General features: G+C 48.3%; 3 protein-coding genes across 3 annotated transcripts; 1 reads left to right on the top strand and 2 right to left on the bottom strand.

Moving 5' to 3' along the window:
- Positions 1-8,970: 8,970 nt before the first annotated feature.
- LOC124654993 (cyclin-A3-2-like) lies at positions 8,971-10,977 on the top strand. The gene is made up of 7 exons (XM_047193964.1): positions 8,971-9,306; positions 9,420-9,652; positions 9,744-9,896; positions 9,995-10,028; positions 10,135-10,284; positions 10,382-10,516; positions 10,605-10,977. Exons 1-7 carry the CDS (start codon positions 8,971-8,973, stop codon positions 10,674-10,676), a joined length of 1,113 nt encoding a protein of 370 aa, XP_047049920.1. The 3' UTR covers positions 10,677-10,977.
- Positions 10,978-13,537: 2,560 nt separating this feature from the next.
- Positions 13,538-14,624, bottom strand: LOC124654485 (zinc finger protein 7-like). The gene has a single exon (XM_047193483.1). It carries the CDS (start codon positions 14,446-14,448, stop codon positions 13,894-13,896), a length of 555 nt encoding a protein of 184 aa, XP_047049439.1. The 5' UTR covers positions 14,449-14,624; the 3' UTR covers positions 13,538-13,893.
- A 6,642-nt stretch (positions 14,625-21,266) lies between these two features.
- LOC124654484 (cytochrome P450 81Q32-like) lies at positions 21,267-22,935 on the bottom strand. The gene is made up of 2 exons (XM_047193482.1): positions 21,984-22,935; positions 21,267-21,901 (listed from the first exon to the last, which is right to left on the bottom strand). The coding sequence occupies exons 1-2, from the start codon at positions 22,917-22,919 to the stop codon at positions 21,284-21,286; spliced, it is 1,554 nt and encodes a 517-aa protein (XP_047049438.1). The 5' UTR covers positions 22,920-22,935; the 3' UTR covers positions 21,267-21,283.
- Positions 22,936-27,435: the final 4,500 nt, after the last annotated feature.

Raw genomic sequence — 27,435 nt, 5'->3', positions numbered from 1 at the left:
CAGGCTAGCTCAACCGTTCTCTGCCTCTTCCAGCAACATCTTAGGTCGGATCCCAACAATTGAAGAAATCCGGGAAGAGCTAGAAGGACAAGCGCGGATGGCTGCCAAGGTACTAGAAGTAGAACAAAAGATGGGTTCCAAGGCCCGGAACCGTGAAGGCGAAAAGGTTCAATGGTGGCCGTGTGAAGTCACAGACTCGGAGCTCAGAGCTTTCGAGACGGAGGGCCTGATTGCTCCGGATTGGAGTTTTATGAAGGACTCCATCACCCCAAGCCGGAATCCGACGAACGCGTCTTCACCAAGGCTTGGGTGGAGCGTGTCCTATTGCTTCTCTGTTCCGAGTTCTTTCTCTCCGTCCTCAACACATACGGCCTCCAGCCTCACAACATATGCCCCAACTCCTATCTTCTTCTCTCCAATTTTGTGACGCTCTGCGAAGGGCATCTCCCCGACATTCGTCTTTGGCAGTTTTTCTTCCGCGTCAAGAAGGAGACCAAAGACAAGATGATGGTGAACTGCGGAAGCATGACATTCATCCGCCCACATAGGATGTATCCGCCCCACTCGTCGCACGAGTCCGTCCGGTACTGGAATGCCGGATAGTTCTACGTAAAGAACATCACGGTTCCGGACGTCCACGAGGGGCTCCCCAAGTTCATCAACAAGCCCCCGGAGCAGCTGGAGCTTTGTCCCTGCCCTCACCCAATTCCCGGAATTGGAAAGGGATGCGCGGAGGATATCTTCGTTAGTCCACAACGGTTTAACCGAAATGGATCTAACACTTAGCTGGTTCACTCGTCGGATCCAGTCGCTCAAGTACAATAAGCGGCTAATATGTGAATACTCCGGGGTTGAAGACCAGCTCCGAGTGACACACGACAACCTGCCGACGGATTCTCTGAACAAGAGGATCCGGACGCTTGTGAAGATTACCCGGGGCCAGGAGGTCCCGGAGATTTGCAAAGATATCGCCATCAACAACAAGTGTCCTCCGGTACGTATTTGTACTTTAGCCATTTTAGCTTATCACTCTTGAAATGTTCTAACTTTTCCATATTTTCCTCTTCAGCTCAATACTTTGGCGGAGGACAATTTTAGGAATGTGATCCGGGTACCTGCTAGCGCCGAAGGGGCGGAGGAGGATCCGGAGGACGACGACGGGGAGGAAGAGCAAGCTCCGAAGAAAGCTGCTCCCCGAGCCGCCAAGCGTCCCCGCGCCAAGGTTTCCGGCTCCGAAGCCGGAGCCAGCGGCGAGGCCTCCGCCAAAAAGGCCAAGACCAAGCCACCCCCACGCCTCGACTCCAAGAAGGCGGAACGCGATCGCCTCAAACTGTTGTCCAGAGTAGGGAAAGGGTCACACCCGCTGATCCCCGGCGCCACGTAAGTATTCGGAAACACATCTCACTAAATGCGTAACTTTGTTATTTAAATCTTTCCTTTGCTTGTTACAGGAGCCAGAAGGTCCCGGCTTCACGGGCTAACACCCAGAAGCCTATCACAAAGTATTTGAGGACGTCTCCGGTCGTGCCTCCGATCACCCCAACACCACCAAGCACCTCCAACCCAGCTCCCCACTCGACTCCGCCTGAGGCCCAGCCCTCCCCCGACCCAGCTGCCGAAGCTCAACCGGAAATTATTCCCGTGAGCAGCGAGAAGGGGGCGGAAGCTGCTTCGCCACGAAGCGGGCTGCTCCGGAGGAGCCTCAAGACAAGAACCCGGAGGAGGAGGAAGTGACCTCTCACGACAAGGCTAAAGCTTCGGCTAAGGATGCCGTCGGTTTTCCGACCAATTTCGGTGATCCGTCGAACCTTTATTCCACTCCGAAAACTTATTCACATAAGTTCTTCCACAGTTGACGGAGTTGGAAAAATGGGAGCTTGAGCAAGACCTGCTGAACTCCATGCTGACCAACGCATGGGGTAAAGCTGATGTTGATTCTTCCGAGATTCAACTTCACAAAAAGGAGATCAGTGATTTCTTCGACCACCTGCTCGTCAAGCCCAAGGTAAACCAATATTCCCAGTAGCCCCCAAGTATCTAGGCGGAAACTAGCTAGAGTTAGCACCTTGATACTTTGAGTAAAGCAAACTGAATTTTTTTTAAGTGTCGTCGTAGCCCCCAAGCGTCATGGCAGAATCTTTCCGGCAATGATGCTTCGAAAGAGTCTACACGTAAAACTTATATGGATCCAGAAACTTATCCATGCTCCATAACTGTTATAGGAACAACAGACGCTGCACTATGAACTGCACAAGAACATCTCCCTGCAGCGCCGCGTCACCTTGAGCCAGGCGGATGAGATCCAGGCTTGCAAAGAAAAAATTGTGGATCTAGAAAAGCAGCTGACGGAAGCCCATGGTATGTCTCCGACCAAGCTTACCATTAGTCCAAATTTCCAACTTTGAATTGACTGTAATGTAACTTTGACAGGTGCATCCTCCTCCCTTGCCACTGCTTCCTCCGAGGTCGAGAACCTGCGCTCCGTGTATAAAGATTTAGAGACAAAGCTCACGGATGCGGAGACGAAGCGGGAGTTTGCAGAAAAAGAGCTGCGGAGAAGAACTCTGAGTTTCTCAGGAAAGAGGCTGATTTTGTGACCAAAATGAAAGTTGACAGAGACACACTGAGAAAGCTCCAAAATAACGTTCATGGGCTCCGGAATTACATGACAACGGCGGAGAAAGGCTGGGACCTACTCAACACTGATGTCATGGGTAAGTATCCGGAACTCCTAAGTCAAACTAATCCCCTGAACTCAAACTGATGCTTAGCTCCGACCATTCTTTGCGCAGAATCTCTTGGGTATGATGAGGAACGCCGCAACCAGTTCCCACGCGATGATCTGATCCGGATCGCCCGAGACGATTGCAAAGATCTGATCTCCGCGTGCCGGAAAATCTGCCACAACTTGGCAATTAAGGAGAGCAGGACCTGCGATGTCCGGGATCTTATCAAGAGGATGGATGCTCTTCCAGAAATTGTTGTGGATCTTCAGGCCTCATCTGCCAGGGGCACCACCCAGATGTCTTTGGCTATGTGCTTGGCGCGTGCTCCGGAGCTGGACATCGATCTCACCAATAATGGAGTTCCTCCGGATGCAAATGTAGACACATTATTGGATGCATGCAGTGGTTACGATACCCGGATTGCGCGCCGCATTCGCCACAACGAATTTTATGACAAGGTGGTGCTTCCCGCTGACGAAGCCCTTGAAGCAGAATATGACAAGGAGCGAGAAACGGAAGCACGTCCTGTCGGATCCGGCGACGAAGCATTAATAATTTTGGTGGAAGCCCACATCGTCAAAGAAGAATTGAATACAGGACTAATTGCGCTCACAACAACATCAATCTCAGTGGTACTATCACATGGTACTTGCAAATCAGTAGTATGATCCTCTAATATAGGCGGTGTGGCCAAATCATCAGTGAACTCAACACATGGTATATTAATATCAACATGGTATTTACCAATTTCAAGTTCATTAATAAAACTAGGAAGCATCTCCATTGTTTGATCAGAAGATTGTTTCAAAGTGACAACTCTATCCTCAATCAACTCAATAGACAAATCCAAGGGTGGTGCCACTTCTCCGACAGAAGAAGCTGAGGATGATGATGATGAAGGTGTTGTCTCTTCTCCGGCCAAAGAGGCGAAAGATGAGCAAGCACAAACTGAAGATGAAGCGCGCTCTTCTCCGTCCAAGAAGAAGTAAAAGACTTATTCCTGCGGAAAAAACAATGCATCATCTTGGCCCCATCGAGGGTTTGTAATATATAACTTAAATATTCGTAAGTAGCTAGGACGAAACAATTGCATGGGCGGAAAAAACTTATCATGCTATCCGTTCAATATTATATGCATGTTTCGTTTGTTGAAAAAGCAAGTGCTAGTTTGTAAGTTTTCCGGCTTGCTTATTTGACCTCCCACGAGCCGGAAGACCTTTAGCCGGAAACGGTTGCCTGCGGCGACGAAGCCCAATGGCAATCCGTCAATAACCGCGGAAACAAGCCCCCAACCAAGGTGCCGGAAGTCGCTACCAGGAATCCATAACTTAGCAACACAAAATTCATCCACCAGAAAACTTAAGCTTACGTCCTAAAGGACGATTTTGAAAATCACAACTTCATACACGCCTAGGTGGAAATATCCAGCTCTGCGTTTTAGTTGGAAAATATACACGATCCAAAAATTAAAAAAACTAAAGGAGGTAAAAGACTCAAAGAGTGAATCATATGCTTTATTTCATTGATCATGTATCATAACTATTACATAGCATGTAATATGAAATTTGCTAAGTGTGGAAAGGACGTAGCTGTGCTATATTCTAGAGACGATCTGTTCATCGTATATTTCATCCGAATCCTCCCGTTTGCGTTTGCGGTACCAATTGGCAGGTCTATCCTTTAACTCCTAGAAATCAACGATGGATTCGTCGTAGCTTCCCATGGAGGAACCCTCCCGGTTCCGGCCTCCAGACGCCGCTGGCCCCATGGTGGGCGCCAACTGTCGTTGCCTATTTGACAGTGCCTCGGAGGAGGGATCCTCATTAGGGGGATAAGAAGTAGGGGCCATAGGGCGGAGAATCCTCGGGACGGTGGTACGCGCTTTACCCAGCTTCGGAACACCTGCTCGAGGACAGGGTCTACTGCTGCTTGTCTGGAATTATCTGGGCGTTTTCGCGTTATTACAATGAGTTATGGTTGTGCCTCTAGGGCTCCCAGGATGCGGCTTATAAAGGCGCTCGGATCTAGGGTTTACACGGAGAGTCCTAGCCGGAATACAAGATGCCTAACTACGGAATGTTACATTGCCGTGCACGTCAAGGATCCACCTTTCCTTACTTGCCGTAGTGGATCCGGATACTTCATGGGCCTTCACGAATCCGACTTCTGCATAGGTCGGTTGAGATCCGGCTCCTGTTCCTGGGCTGGACTTCATCCATCTTATATCAACAGCAACTGGGCCGCCCGATGGGCCATATGCCACCATCACCATCTGTGGGCCACCCGGGCTTGCCGAATCTATACCACGTCGTTGATATACCCATAAAGTATACCCACAACAGAAAGATTCATACGCGACGTCAGAACGAGGACCAGCATCGTTGCCGAGGATGACCCCACCTCGTCGTCATGCGCGCCGTGGTGGAGTGTGGGTTGCGACGGGAGGATGCCGAGCCACGCCGGGAGCGCTGGTTGCGACGGAAGAGCACGTCGTGGCGATGAGCTTGCTCGAAGATGCGCGCCGTGCGCTGATGCAGGTAAAATGCATTCATAAACTTTTTTGTTTGTTGACACATATTCCACATATTTGTAACATATATGATGTTATATCTATGTTTTATATTGATTTTGGGGGATTTAACAATGATCTCCTTTATTTTCGTTATAACTCTGCAGAACTGTTTCATGTATTTTTGAGCTTTCAATGACCTAAACATAGTCAAATGGAGCTATGACTTTGGGGATGCCAATATTTCATCAAGAGAAGCGTCTATGTAGTAATTCACTTTATTTGCTCATTCTTAACTAAAACATGAAACTACTACATGATTATGAAACCATCTTGTTTAAGACCCATCTAAGAGCTACTTAGTGGAACCATTGCAAAGGAATAGTAAACCCTAGAACTCAACAACCCTACTTGTTATACTTATTCTGTATTAAGAAACATGTACTTCAAAAGTTATTCTTTTGAAGTAAATAACAAATAATCATTAACCATGTCTTAGATGACTGAAAACTGACAACTGCTATTTACATATCAAGATTATGCGAACTACTATTCCATTGTGTGTTAGTATAATTGTTGTGATGAATCATACCATCTGTATATGATACCAAGTTAACCAAGCCCTAATAAGAACCTTGTTTGTGAAACCATCTCTAAAAGTACAACACACCCTAAAGAATTCGTTACAACTCACAAATCCTAAATTATCGGGGGTAGGTTACGCTTAGAGCAATTGCATCTCATACTATGCATTATACCATCTTGGCCGGTTCTTTAAACATTGTCAAGACAAGTTCATCACTTGCTCATGTCATTTGATTATTTCGATCAAATTATTTGCAAAGTAATATACTTATCACTCCTGCATTGAAAATCAAAATATTACTTTTACAATTATGAATATAACTATGTGGTGGACAATGGAACCATGGTTTGAGATGATGGTGGAGGTTCCATTGCATCTGGGAAAGCTATTCACCTAGGATTAACAACAAATGTCGTCCAGTGATTCTAGCGCCATATATTATGTGTTAAACTATCAACCATAAGAACTTTAATGGGACAAAGAAGTTAGTTGTACCTTTTTTCCTTTCGCATATCAACGAACTTGATATAGCCTGACTATGTGTTGGTGAACACACAATAGTTTGGGATGTACTTAATCTCCCCATCCACCTGGATGAAGTGCGTTGTGTCGTCTATGATGGATTGTATCATGGTCATGGATCGAGTGATCGAAGACCCGTTGAATCTAAAAGGATGGGTATGCGGGGCCGCGAAGAAGGACAACGATTGGATTGGATCTTATATTGGGTTTCACACCAAGGAAGTGTGGACGAGAATAACGTGCCCGGTTGGCAACAAGGATAAGGTCTCTTATGGGTAAAGCAACACACCTCTGCAAAGTGTATTGAATTGTGACATGTCACTCCCTATTTCGGGAAGGAACTGCGAGAGCGGCAAGAAAGGAACCCCATGAAGTTCTGGTCAACCCGTGATAGACATAGGTTTCAGAATAAAAGCAATCTTTTGAAAAAATGTTTACAAAAACATGCATTGCCTATGACTTTCTGGTCCATGGTTGTAGCTAGTGTATTAAACACCTCTTTCCCTGTAATGAACTTGTTGAGTACGCTCGTACTCACCCTTCTTTGAACCCCTGCTTAGATTTAAAGTCATCGAAGGAGAAACCACCGTGGAACTCGAAGACAAAGGAGTCAACTACAACCATATGGGGCCCAATCAATGAAGTCAATGGAGTCAACTCCTACATCAACTAGGGTGGAAACCTAGACTAGTAATTGAAGGGAATCATTTCCCTAATCCTAGCACCTAAGTAGCTAGAGTTCCATAGCAAGCCAAGTATCTGTAGAGCTAGAGTTAGTAATAAGTTAGAGTATGAGTTGTTCTTTTGAAGCTTTATTTGCAGTTTTACCTCACTGTAAAGTAGGAGGCTGTGTTGATTTGGTGTAAACAGTTTGTGTGTACTTCTATAGACATACCTTGGACTCGCATATGTTTCTGTTTGTATCACTCTGAGGGATGTAATACTAGTGGAACCGTGTTTTTATTGGTATTATGTCAACGACTTACATACTACACCATGCAGTGATATGTTGGGTAACCGCACAGACCCAGGAATCATTAAGACATAAATGTCCGACCACAATTGTTAGTTCTAAGGTCCCGATATAAATCCCCTCATCGCAACTCAAAGAATTGGAAAACGGTTTCTGTCATTCTGTCCCTTCCTACCCCCTTGCCGATGGAGATGTTGATGGAGATGCCTCCCCCTATGCCAAGGAGGAGTGGTGATAACGATGGCTTCGATTCCCCCTTCTTCGGAGGCCTCACAGCAACAAGATCTGCCCTCTCCCGGAGTTGGAGAGGACTTTCGCCTTCGATGCCTCTGTAAATCGTGGGAAAAATATTGCGTACATTTTCTAGCAAAACGGAGGTGTCCAGAAAAAGGGAGGGCCGAGGCGATGCTCGAGGAGCCAAGAGTATGGGTGGCGTGGCCTACAGGTCAGCAGCGCCACCTGGGCCCTTTCAGCCCTCGTGGCCCCCTCGCGGCTCGCGTGACTTCAAAGTTGACAGTCCTTGAAAAACTTTGGTGATATTTTTTCTCAGATTTATTGATGTTCACAAGGTCATTGAAACAGTAAAATACAAAAAAAGATGTTTTCTGCCTCCCAAGAAATTAAATGCCAATAAAAAGGACTTTGTAGGAAAGTCTCAAAAATTATCTAAAAATACATAAACAACGATAAAACAATGCAAATAATAATAAAAACTAGTCCTATATGTTGCTGCTACCTACGGAGTACTCCCTTTGTCCATAAAAGTGTCGAAGATGTATCTAAATTCAGATGTACGTATACACTAAAGAGTGTATAGATATATCTTGTTTTAAACAAAGTTGCGATATTTTTTTATAGATATAGATGTAATATATGAGAACCAACCTAAGGTTGGGTGGTTAGGAGGGTGGTTGTACCCCCAGCCCACCAGAGTTCAAATCCCAGATTTGACATCTGTGTGTCTCATAAAGGCGGAATATTCATTCAGTGGGAGGCGATGTTCCCGTCGACGACAGGCGCTCGTGGTGACTTCGTCAATTTCAAGATCCAATCCGCCGGCTTAGTCTTCCGGAGGTGCTCATAGAGGTAGGGTGTGCGTGTGTGCGTTCATAGGGGTGAGTGTATACGCGTGTATGTGAGCGTCTACGTTTGTACTGTGTTTCTAAAAAAAAAAAATGTAATATATCTGTAGGCCTTGGTACTATAAAAACGTATATTTTCGTGGTACTGACATCATGATCTTTGTGAGTGCGGGCTTGGTGCGGGAACTGGGTAGGCCCAGACTGAATTTTGGAGCGACACGCGGGCAAATGGCGCCGCGGGATTTCCGGATTATTTTAAACCTTTTTACCGCCCGACTGTTTCCCTCGTGCGCTCCACTCCTCTAAAATTCCCCAATCTGGCCACGCAAAACACCCTAAACTCGAGCTAAGCAAAAACCAAACCAGCGCAGCTTAGCGCGGCATTCTTCTCCAGTTCTCCCTCCCCGCGTTCGAATTCGCGCGATTTGGCGGCCACCTTCCCTCCCATTCCTCCATCCCAATCCCCAATCCTCTCTACATAACTCTACCCGCCGCCGCCGTGCTCCTCCTCCCTCCCTCCCTCGCCGCGCCGCCTCCGGATCCCAAACCCTACCTACCGCGGAGCGCCGACGATGGCCGACAAGGAGAACGCGGCCCCGCTCGCGGCGTCGGGGCCCCGCCTCACCCGCGCCGCCGCCAAGCGCGCCGCCTCCGCCGTCTCCGCGGGCCCCTCCGGCGGCGCCAAGCGCAAGCGGGTGGCGCTCAGCGAGCTCCCCATCGCCGTCTCCAACGCCGCCGCCCTCCCCTCCCCGCCGCACCCCGTCAAGCCCGCGGACGAGATTAGATGCGCGCCCGCCTCGCCGCCCGCCTCCGCGGACGAGGCCAGCAGCGGCGGCGGCGGAGACGGCGACTACCCGCTCTGTGGGTCCTACGCCTCCGACATCTACACCTACCTCCGCACCATGGAGGTACGTACTACCCCACTACCGAAACACGATCCCCATTTCCCGCACTGCTTCGATTCGCTGGCGCTGGGTCCTCTACCCGATCTGATGATGGTTTCCTCTACCGCGGGGTGCAGGTGGACCCGGCGCGCCGGCCGGCGGCGGACTACATCGAGGCGGTGCAGGCGGACGTCACGCCCAACATGCGCGCCATCCTCGTCGACTGGCTCGTCGAGGTCGCAGAGGAGTACAAGCTCGTCGCAGACACGCTATACCTCACCGTCGCCTACGTCGACCGGTTCCTCTCCGCCAACCAGCTCGGACGCAAACGGCTGCAGCTACTAGGCGTAGCCGCCATGCTCATCGCTGCGTAAGCGCGCGCCATTGTCTCCGCAGCATTTAATTAATTAAGTTAGAGGATTCTTCTGAGGACTGATTGAGTTGGGTGTGGTCTCTCGCAGGAAGTACGAGGAGATCAGCCCGCCGCATGTGGAGGACTTCTGCTACATCACAGACAACACCTACACCAGGCTGGAGCTCCTCACCATGGAGAGCGACATACTCAAGCTCCTCGACTTCGAGATTGGCAGCCCGACAATCAAGACGTTCCTCAGGTGCTTTATATTTCACCCGAGAGTAAAGTTCACAATCTCTGCCCATTCTGAATCTGCAACTAACTGAATCTTTGTACTACATTTTTCGCTAATTTCAGGCGGTTCACGAAATCTAGCCCAGAAGACAAAAAGGTGACTACCAATCCTTCAAATTCGTGGCCATTTGACTTAACTTTTCCTCCATTGCATCCAATGTACTATACCGACACCTGAAGTTATTCTTCCGTGCTTGTTACAGCGCTCCAGCTTGCAACTCGAGTTCCTGGGTAGCTATCTGGCCGAGCTGAGTCTTCTGGACTACAGCTGTCTACGCTTCTTGCCATCAGTGGTTGCCGCTTCATCAATCTTTCTTGCCAGGCTGACCATTGCACCCGACAATAATCCTTGGGTAAGAGCGGAGAACTCGATGCTCAAAGCTTAGAATGCTGCTTTTGATATTTCAACTTCTCAAAGGCTGAAACTATCCTGTGCTTGTGTGGCTGCAGAGCAAGGAAATGCAGAAACTGACGGGCTACAAGCCATCAGAACTCAAGGACTGCATCATAGCCATACACGAATTGCAGCTCAATAGAAAGGGTCCGTACTTGCCGGCGATTCGAGACAAGTATAAGCAGCACAGGGTATGCTCAACTCCTACAGTTATGTAATCTTCCTCTGACATTTGTTTTGCTGGTAGTGTTGGTCTAATTCTGAAATCGTTTGGAACAGTTCAAATCTGTGTCAACGTTGCTCCCTCCTGTGGAGATCCCCGCATCATACTTCCAAGACTTAACAGAGTAGCTGTTCTTGGACTGCTCCACTGTAAAGATAATAAGAGCTCATCTCGACCTCATGTGGATAAGGGACAATTTACAGTTTCAGAGCAAGTTCTCAGTCAAGTTAGGATGCTGGAGGCTTCAGAGCCTAGGCAGGAGCTTTTCGAGTTTCTTTAGGAGCTAGTCAATCACAAGTAGGAGATTAGGCATTTTCTTGTTTGTAGAATTGTACCCCTGTATCATATCTTAGAACATTGTGCCTTGGGTCTTTTTGGCAACATATTTGTAATGTTTGATATATGCTGATCCATTGCCTTTGCTGATTCTTTTTTGTTTTGGTCTGTTACCAAGCAGCACACTTACAATATTCCACCTTTCTCTTAAGGGGCTGTATTTTGAAAATGGGCCTAAGTAACATAGCTTGCACAAATAATCATACTTGGCATGCTGCTTATTTTTTGCTGTTTAACTTGCCTTGATTCTCCACTAGTGTGATGATTCTTATTGAATCAAAACCCTAGAGTTCCGAGCCATCGCCAATGAATGATAAAACCCTTTCCTGCCTATGTGGTGTTAACTTTTGGATGACTGCATCCAGCTTATAAATTGGCCAGCACACCTAAAAATTCTACCGTGTAGCACTAAAAGTACATACTGAGTAATAAACAAGCCAGATGATTCCAGGTGAATGGTTGTGTGCATCTATTGATGCTGAGGCTGGGGGTATACCCCCTTTTCAAAGAACATTTTATATGTAACTTTGGTGTTCTTCAGCCTGGTGCATATAGTTATCTGCTTAAAGTATTTTAATTTGATACCGAGGTAATGTGTTATGTTTGCTTGTTGGTCCAGTTTTCGAAATTATCAGATGGATGTTTGACAATATAACCTTACTCAAGCAGATTCTGTTTATTGGATGCCTCAGAAATAAGGTTTTGATGTTATAAATTGCTTTGGACTTTTGTACCGGAATGTGCTGTGAAGAGATATCTATGATTAGTATGTTGATGGTCACTTATTTCTGCCTATAGCTGTATAAGAAACTCTGAACATGCTTTACGTTTACCATATGCATCTGACTGGACTACCAATATCCACAGTGCAATGCGTTGCAAGATACCTTAATTCTTCTCTGATGGCAACTGACGCAGCTGAGACTTCCTGGTATTGTTTTTTACTCTGTGATAAATGATTACATGTGATTATTCTTGATAATGTCATTCTTATGAATAGTCGCAACTACTAATACTGTATGCAATACTGTCCTCTAGACAACTTCCTGGTTTGGAAATACAAGGTGTATTTCATATTCTGGTGCAAAAAAGTGTGCTATTTGCTGTGTACGCCTAGAGAATATCTAGGTTTACTTGTTCCCTACATACATGCAATGAATGTAGTACTTCAGAGATGACAATAATTTTGGTGAATTTTAGTCCTTCTCAATGTTTTCAAAGTGCAGGCAAAATATGCACTGTATTTCAGGGAGGGAGTAATTTAAATGCCATATTTGTTCTGAGGTATTTATATACTACTCTACAACATAAGTTAATGTTAGATGAGCTTGCTGTTGTCAACTGCACTTTGTAGCTTCAGGGTTCTCCGTTAAATTTGAGACTTTTTTTTTGATCAGAGCTTCACTTAGCTTTGTGCTAGTTTGCACATTTTCCTGAGATTTTCTTAGCTATTTATTTTGATCTGCTTGAGAATTAGTATTTTCTCTATGCAACCACTATGTACTCCAGGTTATGACAGGTTAACGAAACAAGAAATTACAAAGCATGTAATATGAGGATGACTGTTGAGCCATTGTATATGCTGCTTCTAGCAAGTAAAAAAAAAAAAACAGTGGATTCCTAAACAATGGTGTCCACTAGACTAAATATGATCATATTAAGTATCTGGTTACAAAAATATTGCAGCAATGTCAGCATGAATTAAAAAACAATAATAGTATCTTCAGAGTTCAGTACTGTCATATGCTTTCATGCTGATTTTTGACAATGTAATATTACTAAAGCAGCATGTGTTGACTGATCTCTGAAAAATAAGATTTTGCTGGTATAGATTGCTTTGGACCTTTGTCTCACCATATGTGCTGAGAAGAGATATGTACGATTAGTTTGTTGATGGTCCCTTGTTTCTACATACAGCTGTATAAGAAACTCTGAACATGCTTTCCTTTCACAGTATGGATCAAGACCTGGACTCTTGGAGTACCAATATCAACAGTGCAATGCCTTGCAAGATACTTCCTCTCTAATGGCAATTGATGCAACTGAGAGCTCCTGATATTGCTTTTCTTTGTTATAAATGATTAAATGTGTTTAATACTCTGTGTTAATGTCAACAGTGCTAATGTCTTTGCGTGCAATACTATGCTCTAGGCGACTCCCTAGTTTAGAAATACAAGGTGTATTTCATACTCCAATGCAAAAGAGGTGCTCTATTCCCTCTGCATCCCTAAAGAATATCTAGGTATACTTGGTGTTCCCTACATGCATGCCTTAAATGCAGTACTTCAATGATAATAATTTTTTGGGTAGTTTAGTCCTTTTCAATGTTTCCTTGGTCAAAGTGCAAGGCAAAATATGCCCTGTATTCCAGGGAGGGAGTAATTTAGATGCCACATTTGCTCTGAGGAATTTATATAGTACAACATAAGCTAAGTTAGATGAACTTACTGCTGTCAACTGCATTTTCCAGCTTCAGAGGTTTATGTTAAATTCACAACTTTATTTTATCAGAGCTTCACTTAACTATGTGTTAGTTTGCACATTTTCCTGAGATTTTCTTAACTATTTGGTTTATCTGTATGCAAACTAATATTTCTCTTCCTGTCTATTATATTACTCCACTTTATCAAAAAAATCTATTGTACACTCCAAGTTATGTTTTTATCAGAGCTTCACTTAGCCAGGTTAAACAAGAATTTACAGAGCTTGTAATATGAGGATGACAATATATATGCTGCTTCTAGTAAGTACAAAAATCCGTGGATTCCTTCACAGCGGTGTCAACTAGGCTAAACATAATCATATTAAGTATCTTGCTACAAAAATATTGCAGCAATGTCACCATGAATTCAAAAGGAACAATCGTATCTTCAGAGTTCAGTACCATCAATGCTTTTCACTGATTCTGATGGCGAGCTGAACTTAATCGATCCCTTCCTCAAACCATTTATTCAGAAGGACAAACTCGATGTGGACTTCTGTAGTGGTCAAAGTTGATACATCAATCTATCAAAGCCTGAGGTTCAAGTCTATCTTACTTTGTTCTGATGGTTCGTCTGAAGGTTGTGTTCTTGATCTGAAGCTTCCTGGCCATATTGAATTTTGCACCTCCTCGCAGGGAACTGTTTCCCAGGTCATCCCTCCTTCATGGAACCTCGGCGTTGTCCTGATCTGTGCTTGTTGGCTTGACTTCTGAATCACTGAACTCTGGTTAACTCTCAGGGATTGCACAAAGACGGCATGTGCCTCAAGAGGAAGGCCCATCACCATCCTCTGTGCATGGTAGGAGCGCTTGGCAGCGCTGCGCTCCCGCTTGTGGGCGTTCTGGTGGCCACCCAGCGCCTGTGAGCTGAAGAACTTTCGCATGCAAAAATTACATGAGAAGACCTTGTGTGGGGCAGAAGGCTTGGGCTCAGGGTCAGGCTCCGAGCAGTTTGCTACCTCCTCTGGTGACCCATTCGCGCCTAGCGTGAGGCTCAGCCATGCCGCGCCGTCTTCCTGGTCGATGGTAAGTCGCTCTGGGCTCTCCTTGTTCACTGATGATGCTTCGTCTGCTTGCTCCATCTCCTACCATGAATTTGTCTCCTGGTTCTCTCTCTAGGTTTGTTTGCAGCTCATGTTTGGTGCATCTCTTCCAGTTTGCAGTTTGCCTTATAAAGGGGGACGAGGTTGGGAGGTGCAGGGAATATTTTGGGCTAATAATTGAGGCTTGTGGAGAGGCCCTTGTGAGGAATCAGGAGGTAAAGAACTTTGTCTCGAGTTAGTGGATATCTATCTTTATTTGATTATATCTCTTCTTTCCTACCTGGCCCATTCATATATACTAAGAGATGCTACATACTCCAGGGGGCAATACAAGGCAATGCATGCTTCTGTCATCTTTTCCTGTACTTTCCTTGGTGATTTGATATCTAGTTTCACACCATATATGTTGGTGCTGTGTGTACTCCTACTCTTTTTCTAAAAGAGAACAAGAATCACAGTACAAGGCATGAAGTTTCCATGACAAGCTTTCTTCCATTTGCAAGCATGCCTGGCACAGGCACCATTTGACTATTTGGCAGGTGGGGTGATGATAGCGATTCTACATTAATAAGAAAGTCATGAATCTTGTTAGGATTGTGGTTGAGTCTATTCAGGAAAGCCCACAGTTCCAGGCTCTAGAATGTTGGTTAGGTTAGGCCATTAGAAGCAATCCTATATTATTGACTTGTGAACACTGTTTGACAGATACTGTTGTACTGGTAGTTGTGTACAATCTTTTCATTCACCCCATATCTGTACTATAACTACCTTTTTTTCTCTGTAAATTAACTACTTGCACTAAAAGCATGATGGTTAGGTCAGAACTCACAAGAAGCAATATCAATAGGCGCCAGCAGCTGATCTTATGACTGTTTGAAGAGTTTCTTATTCAAAGGTAGTGCTGGTAAAAACATACATCCTTTTTGCACCTCTGTTACCTGATCTGAAAAGTGAGAACTAACATGACAAGTTGAGTCAGAACGGTGAGGCCAATAGTATTGTTTTATGCATCGTGTTATCCCTTCAAGAGCCAATAATTGAGTTATATACATATACCTGTAGAAATTGCTGTGGCCATATGCTGTTAGCTTGTTAGGCATCATCACATTTGTTTGCTTTAGTGGGAGACTGTTGCTGTCACAAGTGCACCGGTAGAGGTCCGCCTGTACTTTTTAGGTAGCCTTTTGTGGGAGATGGAAGCTGAGTTCTTGCCATCTAGTTTTCCTCTGTTTGCGCAAGTGTGGCAATGATGATGTTAGCATCGGGATGCTTTTATTGGGATGGATAGAGCTTGCAATTTGATACTGAGTCAACTTGATCAAGATAGAAAAGGAGAGGCACCTAGCTTCCTCCCACGTAGTTAAACATATCTGCAGGGGGCAGTACCAACATGCGTCGCTCTCCGTCAGATATGCAGATCTATGTGCATTTTTCCAAGCATAATTTACCAGGGACCCATTGGTATCTTGTTCCTTCCTTTGTCCACTCTCCCCCTGTTCTATTTGGGTCCTAGCCTTGTTCCTGATCACTGCTTTTTCTCTGGCCTAAAACTGGAACACATGACTTGTTTCCAGGAATTGCAAGTGCTATGCTGAGCTCATTCAAGGTATCCAACAGTACACAATCTGAACGTGACCGCCAGCAATCCTATTTATTCAGATATTCCTTTCTTCAGGGTGAAGGGAACTACTACCTGGCTGCCCAAGCTCCCCAAACTGGTTAGACATCCATATTGGAAACCAGCCCATTCTCGTGTGGTAAATTAGCATAAGATTTTCCGTAAAAGGGAGCACATGAAGAGGATTAATCATCTCCTAGCTCTAAAAGCCATGCTTTTTTCCTTGCAGTTCCCTGTGATGGTTGATCACTGTTGTCTTCCATTTCTTCTACTGGATTGGTGACTCATCATGCATCGCACTGAGGGTGATGATGATAGCAGAGATGCATGCAGCCATGAGAAAAGGGTTCCTACTTTTGATCATGTTTGGCCACAACAGCACACCTATGGCGTCCTGAATGGTACCTCACATAGGTCTAGAAGTATGGGAAAGAAGGCGAGGAACGAGACATCAGGTGGCGACGTGCATGTTTGGTGCTGCCAAACAGCCAAGTACAGAGAGTGGTTGGCATGAAGTGCCAGCGAAAAAATGGAATTATCAGGCCTGCCTCCATGATATTAATACTTTGATGCTAACTCAATCGTGTGTCCACATTAGCCGGTATCTTTCTAGCATGGCTGGTATCTTTTGGCATGACACTGACATCTCCTTCACAACGTTGGGCAGTAACTTTCAGTAGTTACTTGCATTTGTTCAAGGCAACTGAGAAGTCTTGCTGTCTCATTTTGTGCCGCAAGATGGAATGATGATGCTTTTTCACGTGTAGATTTCCTGGCCAATCTGGACTCTGGAGTTCTGATGGATTGGGGAACTGATTGCGGAAAGAAAAGACCGACAGAGGGTACTTAAGACATCAGAGATAAAGGTTCCAAAAGAAGATCGTGTTAATTTCGTATTGGGTTGCATAACTTCAGGGAAAATCTCCAAAAGGTGTGTTTGCTTTCGTGCATGACTTCTCTACTCTTAAAGATCCTCATTAGCGCTTCGTTTTTGAGATTATGTTCACGAGCACTTCAACATACAGCAAACATGTACGAGCAGACTTTATAGTGGGCGTTGAAATAATTGTACGACTAGCTATATCTATATGCTATATTTCATATTTGTTTGTTAAAGAACATATTATGTCGACAAGGCACTTTGATAATGACTGATGCGATGCTTTGTCGATTACAATACAAGGGCCATGCGAAGTTATGTCTGTCATCCCAGTCGACTAGTCTTTTTCTTTTTTTGATAAGACCCAGTCGACTAGTCGAGTATGGTGGTCTTGGCCTACAGTCCATGGTAGAAGATGGGCCGGACTTTCCGTCTTCGCTGGCCATGGCTGAAGCTCGTCGATCCTGCTAACCCATGGCCCAATTCAGGCTCCTGTATAACTAGGCTGTGCGCACCACGTTATAACATGCTTTTTTAGAGGTAAGGCCTTAGAGTCGCGTCTCCAAACCGTCCCCTAAATAGCGTCGGATTGAGCGTTTGGAGGACGTGTTTTGTTCGTGCCGCGTTTGAAGGACGTAGCTCGCCAGTGCGTCCCCCAAACAAAATCCTAAAATAAATATTAGTGCACGAAAATAAACGTTTTCATTCAAATTTGATTATATATTATAAAGTTTAAATGAAAACGGCTACATTTCATCTAAACCCTAGCCTACTGACCGCCCGGCGGTGCGTTCGACGGCCCTGCCCCGTCGTCGCCTCCCCTCTGCCGCAACTCCTACTGCGTGCGCCACATCTCCATGCGTAGGGCGGTGGCCAGACGCCGCTGCTTCAGCAGCGCGTCGTCGCATGCCCTCCCCTGCCGCTCCACCTGGAGGGAGAGCTCGACGACGCGACGAATCTACGCCTCTTCGCGGGCACGGGCGGCATCCTGGAGCTTCTTCTCCGACTCGAAGGACTCGACGAGCGCGCGTTGCTGATCAGCCATCTCGTTCGGGTGCGGCCCGTCGTCGTCGGACCACTCGAACTCATCGTCGTCGTCGTCCTCCACCTCGGTCTCCTCCTCCGCCTCAGCCTCCTCCTCCTCCTCCTCGATTAGCGCCTCCTCCTAATCCGTTGGTGCCTCCATCATCGTCGCCGCCAACGCGTCGGCCTCCGCCAACGCGTCGGCCTCCACCGCCAACTCCTCCGCCTGCCTCCCCCAGGCCACCTCCGTTGCCGCCAGCGCCGCCTCCCGCTGCTGACGCTCCTCCGCCGCCAGCTGCTGTGAGCGCTCCATCGACTCCCGCCGCCGGCGCTCGATCGCCTCCCGCCGTATACGGTACTGCGCCTCCCGCTCCTCGCGCTGGCGCCGGCGCTCATCATCCCACCGCCGGCTCATCTCCTCCGTCCGGCGCCGCCGCGCCTCTTCTGCCGTGGAGGCGTCGTACGCCGCAATGGTGTCCGCCAGCGCCTCCTCCTGCCACGCTGCTGCCGCCGCGCTCTCATCAGGTGCGAGGCTAGGGGCGTAGAACGCCGCTACATCCACCGCGTGCACCGCCTCACGCTGCTGGCGGGCCTGCTGCTCGAGTGCCTCCCTCCGCTCCTGACGATGTGCACGCCAATTCTCCGTCCCTCGCCGCCGCTCTTCCCGGGCGGCGACGTCGATGCCGAACTGCGACTCCGGTGGTGGAGGTGGTGATGGAGGAGACGACGGTGGAGGGAACTGACCATCGCCGGGGCGGTTCATCATTGCGCACTGGTGGTGGAGGGGACGGCGGTGGAGCGACGAGGGCTTTGCTTGTGGCGGAGAAAGGGGTGTCGGCGGCTGTGGTGGCTGCCATTGAGCCGGGAGGGCCTTTTATAGACGCCGACATCGGGAAGAAAGCGTGGGAAGAGGCGAGAAGAGGCGGGAAGAAAGCGCGGGAACGCGTGGTGGCGTGGGAATGCCCGCGACGCGTGGAGGCTGCGCAGCACCGACAAGACGTCTCGCCTGCCCCTCCGTCGCCATTAAGACAAAGATGCCGTCGTGTGTCACTGCGCGCGTACAACTTCCTTCGCGAGGTAGGCGACGGTTAGGTTAAAATTCAATGTGCCGCTGACGGGTCGGCCCCGCCACTCCCCGCCTCGCTTTTTGTTGTGTCCGGTGTTCCCGGAGCGTCCCCTATGGGGCGGGGACGGGCTCGGGGCGCCGGAAACCGTATCGGGCCACGCCGGACAAAAGACGTCTTTGGGAAACGCGGCTGGGATTTTTTTTATCCGGCGCGGCCCAACTCCCTTTGAGTGACACTTTTGAGGACGCGACTGAAGATGCTCTTAGCCTAGATTTAAATTAATAATGCCACCAACCTCCCCAAGCTCTCGCTGCTTTCCTGATGCTTTCCTCGGTGTAGCTGTGGTGTAGGCGTCCCTAGTGTTGTTCATGTTTCGATCTTTAATTTGCTTGTGTTGACTATTCGTGTGAGCTGTTCGTTATAGCATGCTTGGCGGTGGGAAGAATATTCTCCGATGCAGCATTCGATGATGACTTCAATGCCTTTCTTCAATGTAGCCTGATACCTATGGAAAGATCGTTCGTCCTCCTCGTATGATCGCCATGGAACGTTCAGAACCTGCCACAACATAGTTTTTAGAAAATCAACCCACATTTGAGAGCTTTTCCCACTTAAAACGAAAGGGTATATTCGTTTTGGCCATGACCTTTTCAATATTTACAACAATATTTTACTATGGTGAGTAGGACTAGCCTTTCATTTTATATGTAAAAAGATTAATATCGTCGAGATACCACTTACACCTAGCCTGTGCACCAATCAATCAAATGTCTAAACACATCATGGATGTACACATCATGGATGTCGTCGGGTGGCTACTGGCTTGACTTCAATAAAGGTGGTGGTCCTAGGGCCCCTCTCAAGCTAAGACAAAGATCTACTCGATGTCTGTCTTCATTGATCTAACCGAAGTGTCGAGTTTCGAAAGGCTCCATCGACGAACTCCACTAGGCGACTCATGCTTGGAGATTGCTGGATCGAATGTGATTCGGTCGTGCACAACCATGTTTTTTCCGACCATTTGGTTTCAGAGAGAGCGGGGCAAAGCTCTGCAGTCTATTGCCATTGTGTGACATGTCTTCAGTTTCATGACGAAGTTAGTGGTGGAGAATGTCATGGATGCCAAGATCTAAGGGCTATAATGATGGTTCGAGTCTTGGTGACGATGTGGACTTGGCTTGGTGAATCGTGACTTGGAGCAGCGGCATCGGCAAGTGGTGGTGACATTACAGGAGAAGTTCATAGTCTAAACTTCAGGTTGAAAGCTCAAGGTTTGTCCTTAGTTGGTTGTGCCTGGTAATATCCTTGCCGAAGGTATTGTTTTTGAGACCGTGGACTTTCTCCATGGTGAAAACCTATGATCTTTGATCAGGACAATGATAGCGTTTGTGCACTATTTCCTTTTTGAAAAGACGTCGCTTTTGGAGAAGATGGATTTCTATGCCGTCTTGGTGGTGTTAGGTATGTTGCTACAAGAAATAAATCACTTTAAAGAGACAATTTTTATAAATTTTCTTTTCTTTTTAGCTGTGTGCATCCGTATTACCATTAAGGAAATACGAGTGTAATTGATATCTCCACAATATTAATATATTTCTTTTTTTACGATCTGCCGATTACCGATTCAGTAAAACAATTTAACATGATCGTGACTAGGGCACTTGACCTTAAAAAGAGTGGTGTTGCCGACGTGTCAGTCTCTTTCCCGCCCGAGTTCGGCGGGTAGGTGGTTCGTATAGGTGATGGGGTTGCTAAGTTGGGAGTGTTGACACTTGTGGCTGAAGCTTTTGTTGGTAGGGAGATTTGCGATTTTTTCCATCTTGGCTGCTGCCTACCATAGGTCCAAGAGCATGGTGCTACCCCAAAATCGTCCTTTGGGAAGGAGAAATCTAAAGACTGTAGAAGCAAGAAGAGGAGTGCTACAACAAAGACATCTGTAACTTGATTCGCGTGACTGTGGTATCATGTGTTGGCACAAGTAGGTGTGGCCTTGTTGTTCAGTTTTCTGTTAGGCTTGGCAGTTGGTGACTGTGAGTGTAAGATGTTTAGGTGGACTTGGCCCTGTTATTGTAGATTTTGTCCCATCTTCTCTTAAAAATTAGGTATTTTTCTTAAATAGTAGATGTTTGCCTCCATTTAAAAAAACTATGATATTGAGTACTACCATCTAATGAAATTTTGTTGCAAGTATTCTTTTCCACAACAACACTAGCTTGTGTGCACCACTGCTAAACATTTGCGTACCAATTTGTTCTTCTTTTGTTTCAGAAACCTGGGTTTACTCCATCAAGTGGAAGCAGAGAGCACGCTCTTGACGAACTCGCGGGGCCGGCAGACAGCCGCCAACGGCGTCGCCATTGGCATCGTCAGCCCAGCACCTTCAGCCATGTCGATGGTACCGCCTTCACCAATATCCCACTCGAAGCATTGCAATAGTGCTGCCAGTGTCAGGGGGACTAGGCGCATCGCCAGTCCCTCGCCGGGGCACCGCCTCCGGCCAAGCCCGAACGGCAGCATGGGCGCGGTGACCGTGTCTCTGTCCATGAACCGCTCCGGCCTGAACTCCTCCGGCGCATCCCAGATATTGGCGTCCCGGTGGATCGCCCACGCGTTGACGAGGATCATGGTGCCGCGCCGGACGCGGAAGCCGCCCACCGTGCAGTCCTCCATTGCCTCGTGCGCCGGGATGACCGGGCCGACGGGGCGGAGCCGAAGGGTCTCCTTGACAACACATTGCAGGTACGGGAGGTTGGTGATGTCTGACTCCTCCACCAGCCGGCCTGTACCGACAATGGCGTCTATCTCGGCCCTCGCCTTCCGCATCGCCTCCGGGTGCGTCAGAAGCTGCGCCATCGCCCACTCGGTGGTCAGCGCCGATGTGTCGGTGCCGGCGGTGAGCAGTACCTGAATATCAAGATGGACACTGTAACCATGTTGTCACAGGCCAAAATGGCGCACATGGCGGTGTCACGAACAGGGTACTCACCAAGAGGATGCCTCTGACGACGGTGTCAGTGTAGTACTCGGGATCCGTTTGCTGATGTTCCAAGAGCACGTCGATTACGCCCTTCTTCTCCACGTCTCGGGCACCGGCGCTGCGCATTCGCCGGTATTCGTCGATGAGGCCAGTGACGAACGCGTCACGCTTTGTCTGCAGGCTTGCAAGTGCCGCCACGACGCCTCGGAGGCGGTCGACCCACCGCAGCGCCGGGAAGAAGTCCCCGAGGCTGGGCGCGCCGCTCACCGCGAACGTCTCCTCGACGATCTCCTGGAACCTGCGCACATCGCCCGCGTGCCGGTGCGCGGTGATCGCGCGCAGCATCACGTTGAGCACGAGCTCGAAGAGCCTGGGCCGGAGGGTGATCCGACCGCCGCCAACGGCGTCATGGAGCAGGTTCTCGACGAGGGACGCGACCTCGGCGCGGCGGTCGGCGGCGAGCGCGGCGAGGCGGGAGGAGGAGAAGAGCTCGACGGCGAGGAACCGGCGCAGGCCGCGCCAGTGGTCTCCGTGGGAGGCCCACACGACGGTGGTGCGCCCGTACCCGAGGTGCTCCGCGGCGAGCAGCTGCGGCCTCCCCGCCAGCACGGCGTCGTGCGCCGTGAAGCACTGCTCGGCGGCCGCGTGCGCCGACACGAGCAGCGCCCGGCGGAAGCCGAGACGGAGGGAGAGGAGCGGCGCCGCGTTCGGCGATGGGGCCCCGGCGAGCGCGGCCAGCGAGCGGTGCAGCGGCTTCTTGAGAAGGTGGAGGTGGCCGAGCAGCGGGAGAGATGGCGGGCTGGGCGCGCTGGCGCTCCCGTCCGTGCGCCGTCGCCTCGGCAGAAGGAAGACGGCGATGGCACCGGCGATGATGAGGAGTAGGAGGAGGAGGACGCCACCGGTGGGCATTCCCTCCGCGGTTGCGTCCATGGATGGAGTCTGCATTGTTGCCACCACCTCGAACTCGAAAGCTGGCTCCGAACCTGGCAAGCTCGTGGTCCTTGCTACGACACGTAGTTGATCTGCGGTAGAGTGGCCCTAGCAGCCTGTATAAGGGCATCTCCAACGCGGGGACGCAAAACGCAAAACGGACAGCCCGCGCGTCCGTTTAGGTAAAAACATGACCCAACGCGCGGACCCAAATGCAAAACGGACAGCCCGCGCGGTCCGCCACGACCCAAAGCCGGCCTAAATTTAAGAGCTATTTGCGTGGTGACGGACGTGTCCGCGCGTCCGTTCTTATCCGTGTGTCCGCCCCCAACCCCACTTGGCGGTGTCTCTTTCTCCCGCCTACCCATCTCTCGCTCGGAGTGGCATTCCGGCGTCGGCCTCCGGCGAGGCAAGGACAGCCACGCCCCACCGCTGCGAGCACGAGCCGCCGGCGCCTCCACGCGCCGCCGCCGCGGCGAGGGCCGCCGCGAGCACGAGGCCGCCGGCGCCTCCACGCCGCCGGGCGCCTCCACGCCGCCGGCGCCTCCACGCCGCCGCGCGCAGCGAGGGTCGCCGGGCGACTCCACGCCGCCGCCGCGAGTAGGGCCGCCGCGAGCACGGGCCGCCGGCCGGCCGCGCGAGCGCCTCCACGCCGCCGTGGGCGCCGGCCGCGCGAGCACGGGCCGCCGCGAGCCCTCGCCGCCGCCCGGCCACGCGAGCGCCTCCGAGCCGCCGCGGGCACCGGCCGCGTGAGTCACGGCACCGCGCGCACCGGCCGCGCCGGCACTCGCACGTCGGTCGCGCCTCTCGCCTCGCCCGGCCGCTGCCGACGGCGGCCTCGAGGGACGGAGCTCTGGAGCGCGGCGACGCGGGCGGCGGGCCTTGCCCAGGTCGCCCGTGGCGGCGGCGCGACCGCAGAGGTCAGCGGCGCGGCCCTGCGTGCCTCCGTCAGCCCGCGCGACCCTTGGAGAAGACCACGCGCCGAGGACGCTGCTGCCGACGACCTCCTCGCGCGCCGCCACGCTCTCGGGTCCCGTCGCCGAACGCTACCCCTCGTCGCTCCGCACCCAGCGCGTGGTCGACGCCCTGTGCAAGAAGCACGGCATCCCAACGGCTTACGCCGCGCGACTGGCCGGCCACCGGCGCGCCTGCGTGGCACCGTGCAAGAAGCACGGCATCCCAACGGCTTACGCCCACGCGCTGGAGGCCGGGATGCGGGTGCCGCTGCCCGGCTTTTTCTCCGACGTGCTCACCCACTTCGGCCTCGCGCCGAGCCAGCTCGCGCCCAACGGGTGGCGCATCCTGTCGGGCTTCGTCGTGCTCTGCCACCGCGCCGGCGTGGCACCGTCGCTCGCCGTGTTCCGCCATTTCTTCCTGCTGGTCAAGTTCAAGCTCAGGGGCTGGTACTTCTTTCGGGGCAAGCACGCCAGCGGCAGCACAGCGAGGTGCCATTCACTTTGTGATGAACTAGTACTAGCAGGAATGGGTCGCGCAGCGCGTTGGGGAATAAAAACGAGTCCCGGACGTTTTAGTCTGTCCGCATGTCCGGAGGCCGACCCAAACAACCAAACTCGGACACGAAAACGTGTCCGTTTGGGTCGCGCGGTTGGAGATGCCCTAACTGCACTGGGATGGGATCCCATGCCTGCAGGAAGGGAATCATCTCAGCATGCTTGGACAAACTGGCTAAGTTTACAATGGAAGAAGCGTCACGTCCTGGTAAACATCGGGATTGGATTGATGATTGATGAAGATAGATTGCTGGGAAGGCACCACGTGACGGGTGCTGAGCGCGGTTCTTTTTTTCGTGTTTTTCTGGTTCAGTGACGAGTGCTGGGGCGGCAAGTAAGGTTGCTCATACGGATTTACTGGTTGATGTGGTTGATTTAATTTCAAACTATCTACTATAGTTCATAATTTTGTTACGGAAGGTAGTGTATTCATCAAAACGTCGGCAAAATATTTTCAAACAAAAAAGTTGAAACAAGGCGATATATTATCACTAGTGCTATTTAATATAATGAGTGGTATGTTTGCTATAATAACAAAAAAGTGTAAACAATGATGGTTAAATTGAGGTAGTAGTCCCGCACCTAGTGTATGGTGAGCTGTCAATTATTTAATATGCGATTCTTTTTATGGAGCATGATCCTCAAAAAGTAACAAATCTGAAGTTAATAATTATTTTATCAACCTTCGAGCAGCTTTCAAGTCTAAAAATACATTTTCATAAAAGTAAATTGTTCTGTTTTGGCAAGGCAAAAGACGAGTCCGAGCTATATTCTGAACTCTTTGGATGTGTGCAACGTCAGTTTCTATCAGCTACATAGGAATTCAGAATCTTTATCAAGACTTACAAATGTTGAGTGGAAACATGTTGAGGAAATATTATAAAAGAGATACAGTAGTTGGAAAGGATAATTGCTTTCACTTGGCGGAAGATTAATTCTCATAAACTCAATACTAAGTGATATGGTACTGTATATGATCTTTTTCTTCCAACTATCTAAAGGGATCTTATAAAGGTTGAATTATTTCCGATCAAGATTATTTTGGCAAGGTGGTAGTGAGAAAAAGAAATATGGATTCACTGAATTTGAGTGTTGTATGTCGTCCCAAGGACCAGGGAGGGCTCAAAATTCATCACCTTGAGGTCAAGAATAGAGTTGTCCTTGGAAAATGGCTTTTAAGCTTTTGATCGAGGAATGGGTTTGGCATAATCTCTTAAAGTGAAAATATATTGGCTCTAGTGATTTGTCTCAAGTTTATTAAAAACCTGGTGACTCATACTTCTGGGATGGTCTTGTGGCGACGAAGAAACACTTCTTTATGGTTCCTTCACAATTAAAGATGGCCCTGAAATTAGATTCTGGAAGGATAAGTGACTAGGTAATGCTACACTCTAAGAATAGTATCCAACTCTATATAACATTGTTCATCACAAAAGTGATACGATCGCTAAGGTGTTGAAATCTTCACCACCAAAACGTTTAGAAGAGATCTCATGGGTACTAGACTTGCTTCATGGAACGCCTTGCAGCAGCGCTTGGTTTCGATCCACTTAATGCAAAGGACAAATGGGTTTCGATAAATTCTATATGAGCGTATAGAGCATTAATACAACCGGGATGTGATAGTCGACAACAATAAAAAAAATCTAGAAAATAAAGATATTACGGAAAACTTGGTATCTTCGTAAAGGTGCGATTCTCACCAAAGGTAATTTTGTAAAGCGCAATTGGCACATAAATACAAAGTGTGTGTTCTATCATCTCGTCAAGGCCATTAAACACTTATTCTTTTGGTGCAATTTCGCTAGATCTATATGATCAGTAATCTAAATAGGGTTGACCTTATACCCACCATGCAACACATTGCAAGTATATTTGGCAACTAGCTAAATGGTGTGGATCATATGTTTAAATTGTTTATAAGGGTTGGAGCGCATGCAATTATTTGGTCGCTATGGTTATCTAGAAATGACATGATTTTTAATGATAAAAATTCTTCTCTTACGCAGGTTATCTACTGGTGGCTTCGTTCATGATCTTCTCTGCAACGTGTGAAAAATCACGACCTATTTATGGAGGTGTCTACCAAGTTGGAAGCCATGAAGAGGGATATTTTTATTCAACATGGATGACATGCAATCTCCGGATTGGACCGCCATCACCTTAGGTGCCTAAATAATACCTTAGTGGATCTTTTGTACTGCTATGTTTTTTCGTTTTTGTTTAACTGAATTCGAACGACTGTGTGCATCCTATCTATGCAGGGGGCGGGTATAATGCTTACATATTTTAAGTAACAAAGCGCCTTTTATCGAAAAACTTGAGTTTTCAAAATTAATACAATCAGCCATGATTAATTTTGTTAAAGATGTTGTACTTTAGAAATTTAAAATATTTATCACTCAAACGTTAACACCTAACAGATGTATTAGAATAATTAACTTGAAAACATTATTCCGAGAGTATGAAGTTTTCAAGTCAAGTTATCTCTAGGGACTATTATGTGGTCTCCCCTTATGTAACCATAGGAAAGTAACATTTGCTCCTCGAATTTAAAAAGCACCTCATCCCGCACCAGGATTTTTTGAAATGGAGGCCAAGCTCCACCCTTTGATTTGATGCATACATTTTTTTATATTAATTTTATTCAACCAAGTGCTAGGTATATCTTTTCATATCTGTATCGGAATATGCTAGAGTATAAATTATATTGTGATATCTAGTCAATTTCCATAATTCAGTCATAACAAAATATGACCTACTAGGTTGATTATATAAACACGTAACTGGTACGAGAAAACTCACATGGTATCAAAGCGGTTAGTCTCATGATGCAGATCCTAGATTCATCCACCACTCTCGCAGCGCACTACACTCGGGGAGATTATCACCCCACCCCGGTAGCGCGACACCTGGTCTCGATCAAAGACCGGATTGGTTTTTCTGATCAATTTCAGATTTTGGATTAGATGCAATTTTTCCAACTAGCCACAAATCGGTCGTGAACACGAGCCACTGAA

Source organism: Lolium rigidum, chromosome 5, assembly GCF_022539505.1.
Source record: "Lolium rigidum isolate FL_2022 chromosome 5, APGP_CSIRO_Lrig_0.1, whole genome shotgun sequence".
NCBI classification, from domain to species: domain Eukaryota; kingdom Viridiplantae; phylum Streptophyta; class Magnoliopsida; order Poales; family Poaceae; genus Lolium; species Lolium rigidum.
This window is presented reverse-complemented; position numbering and strand designations above follow the sequence as displayed.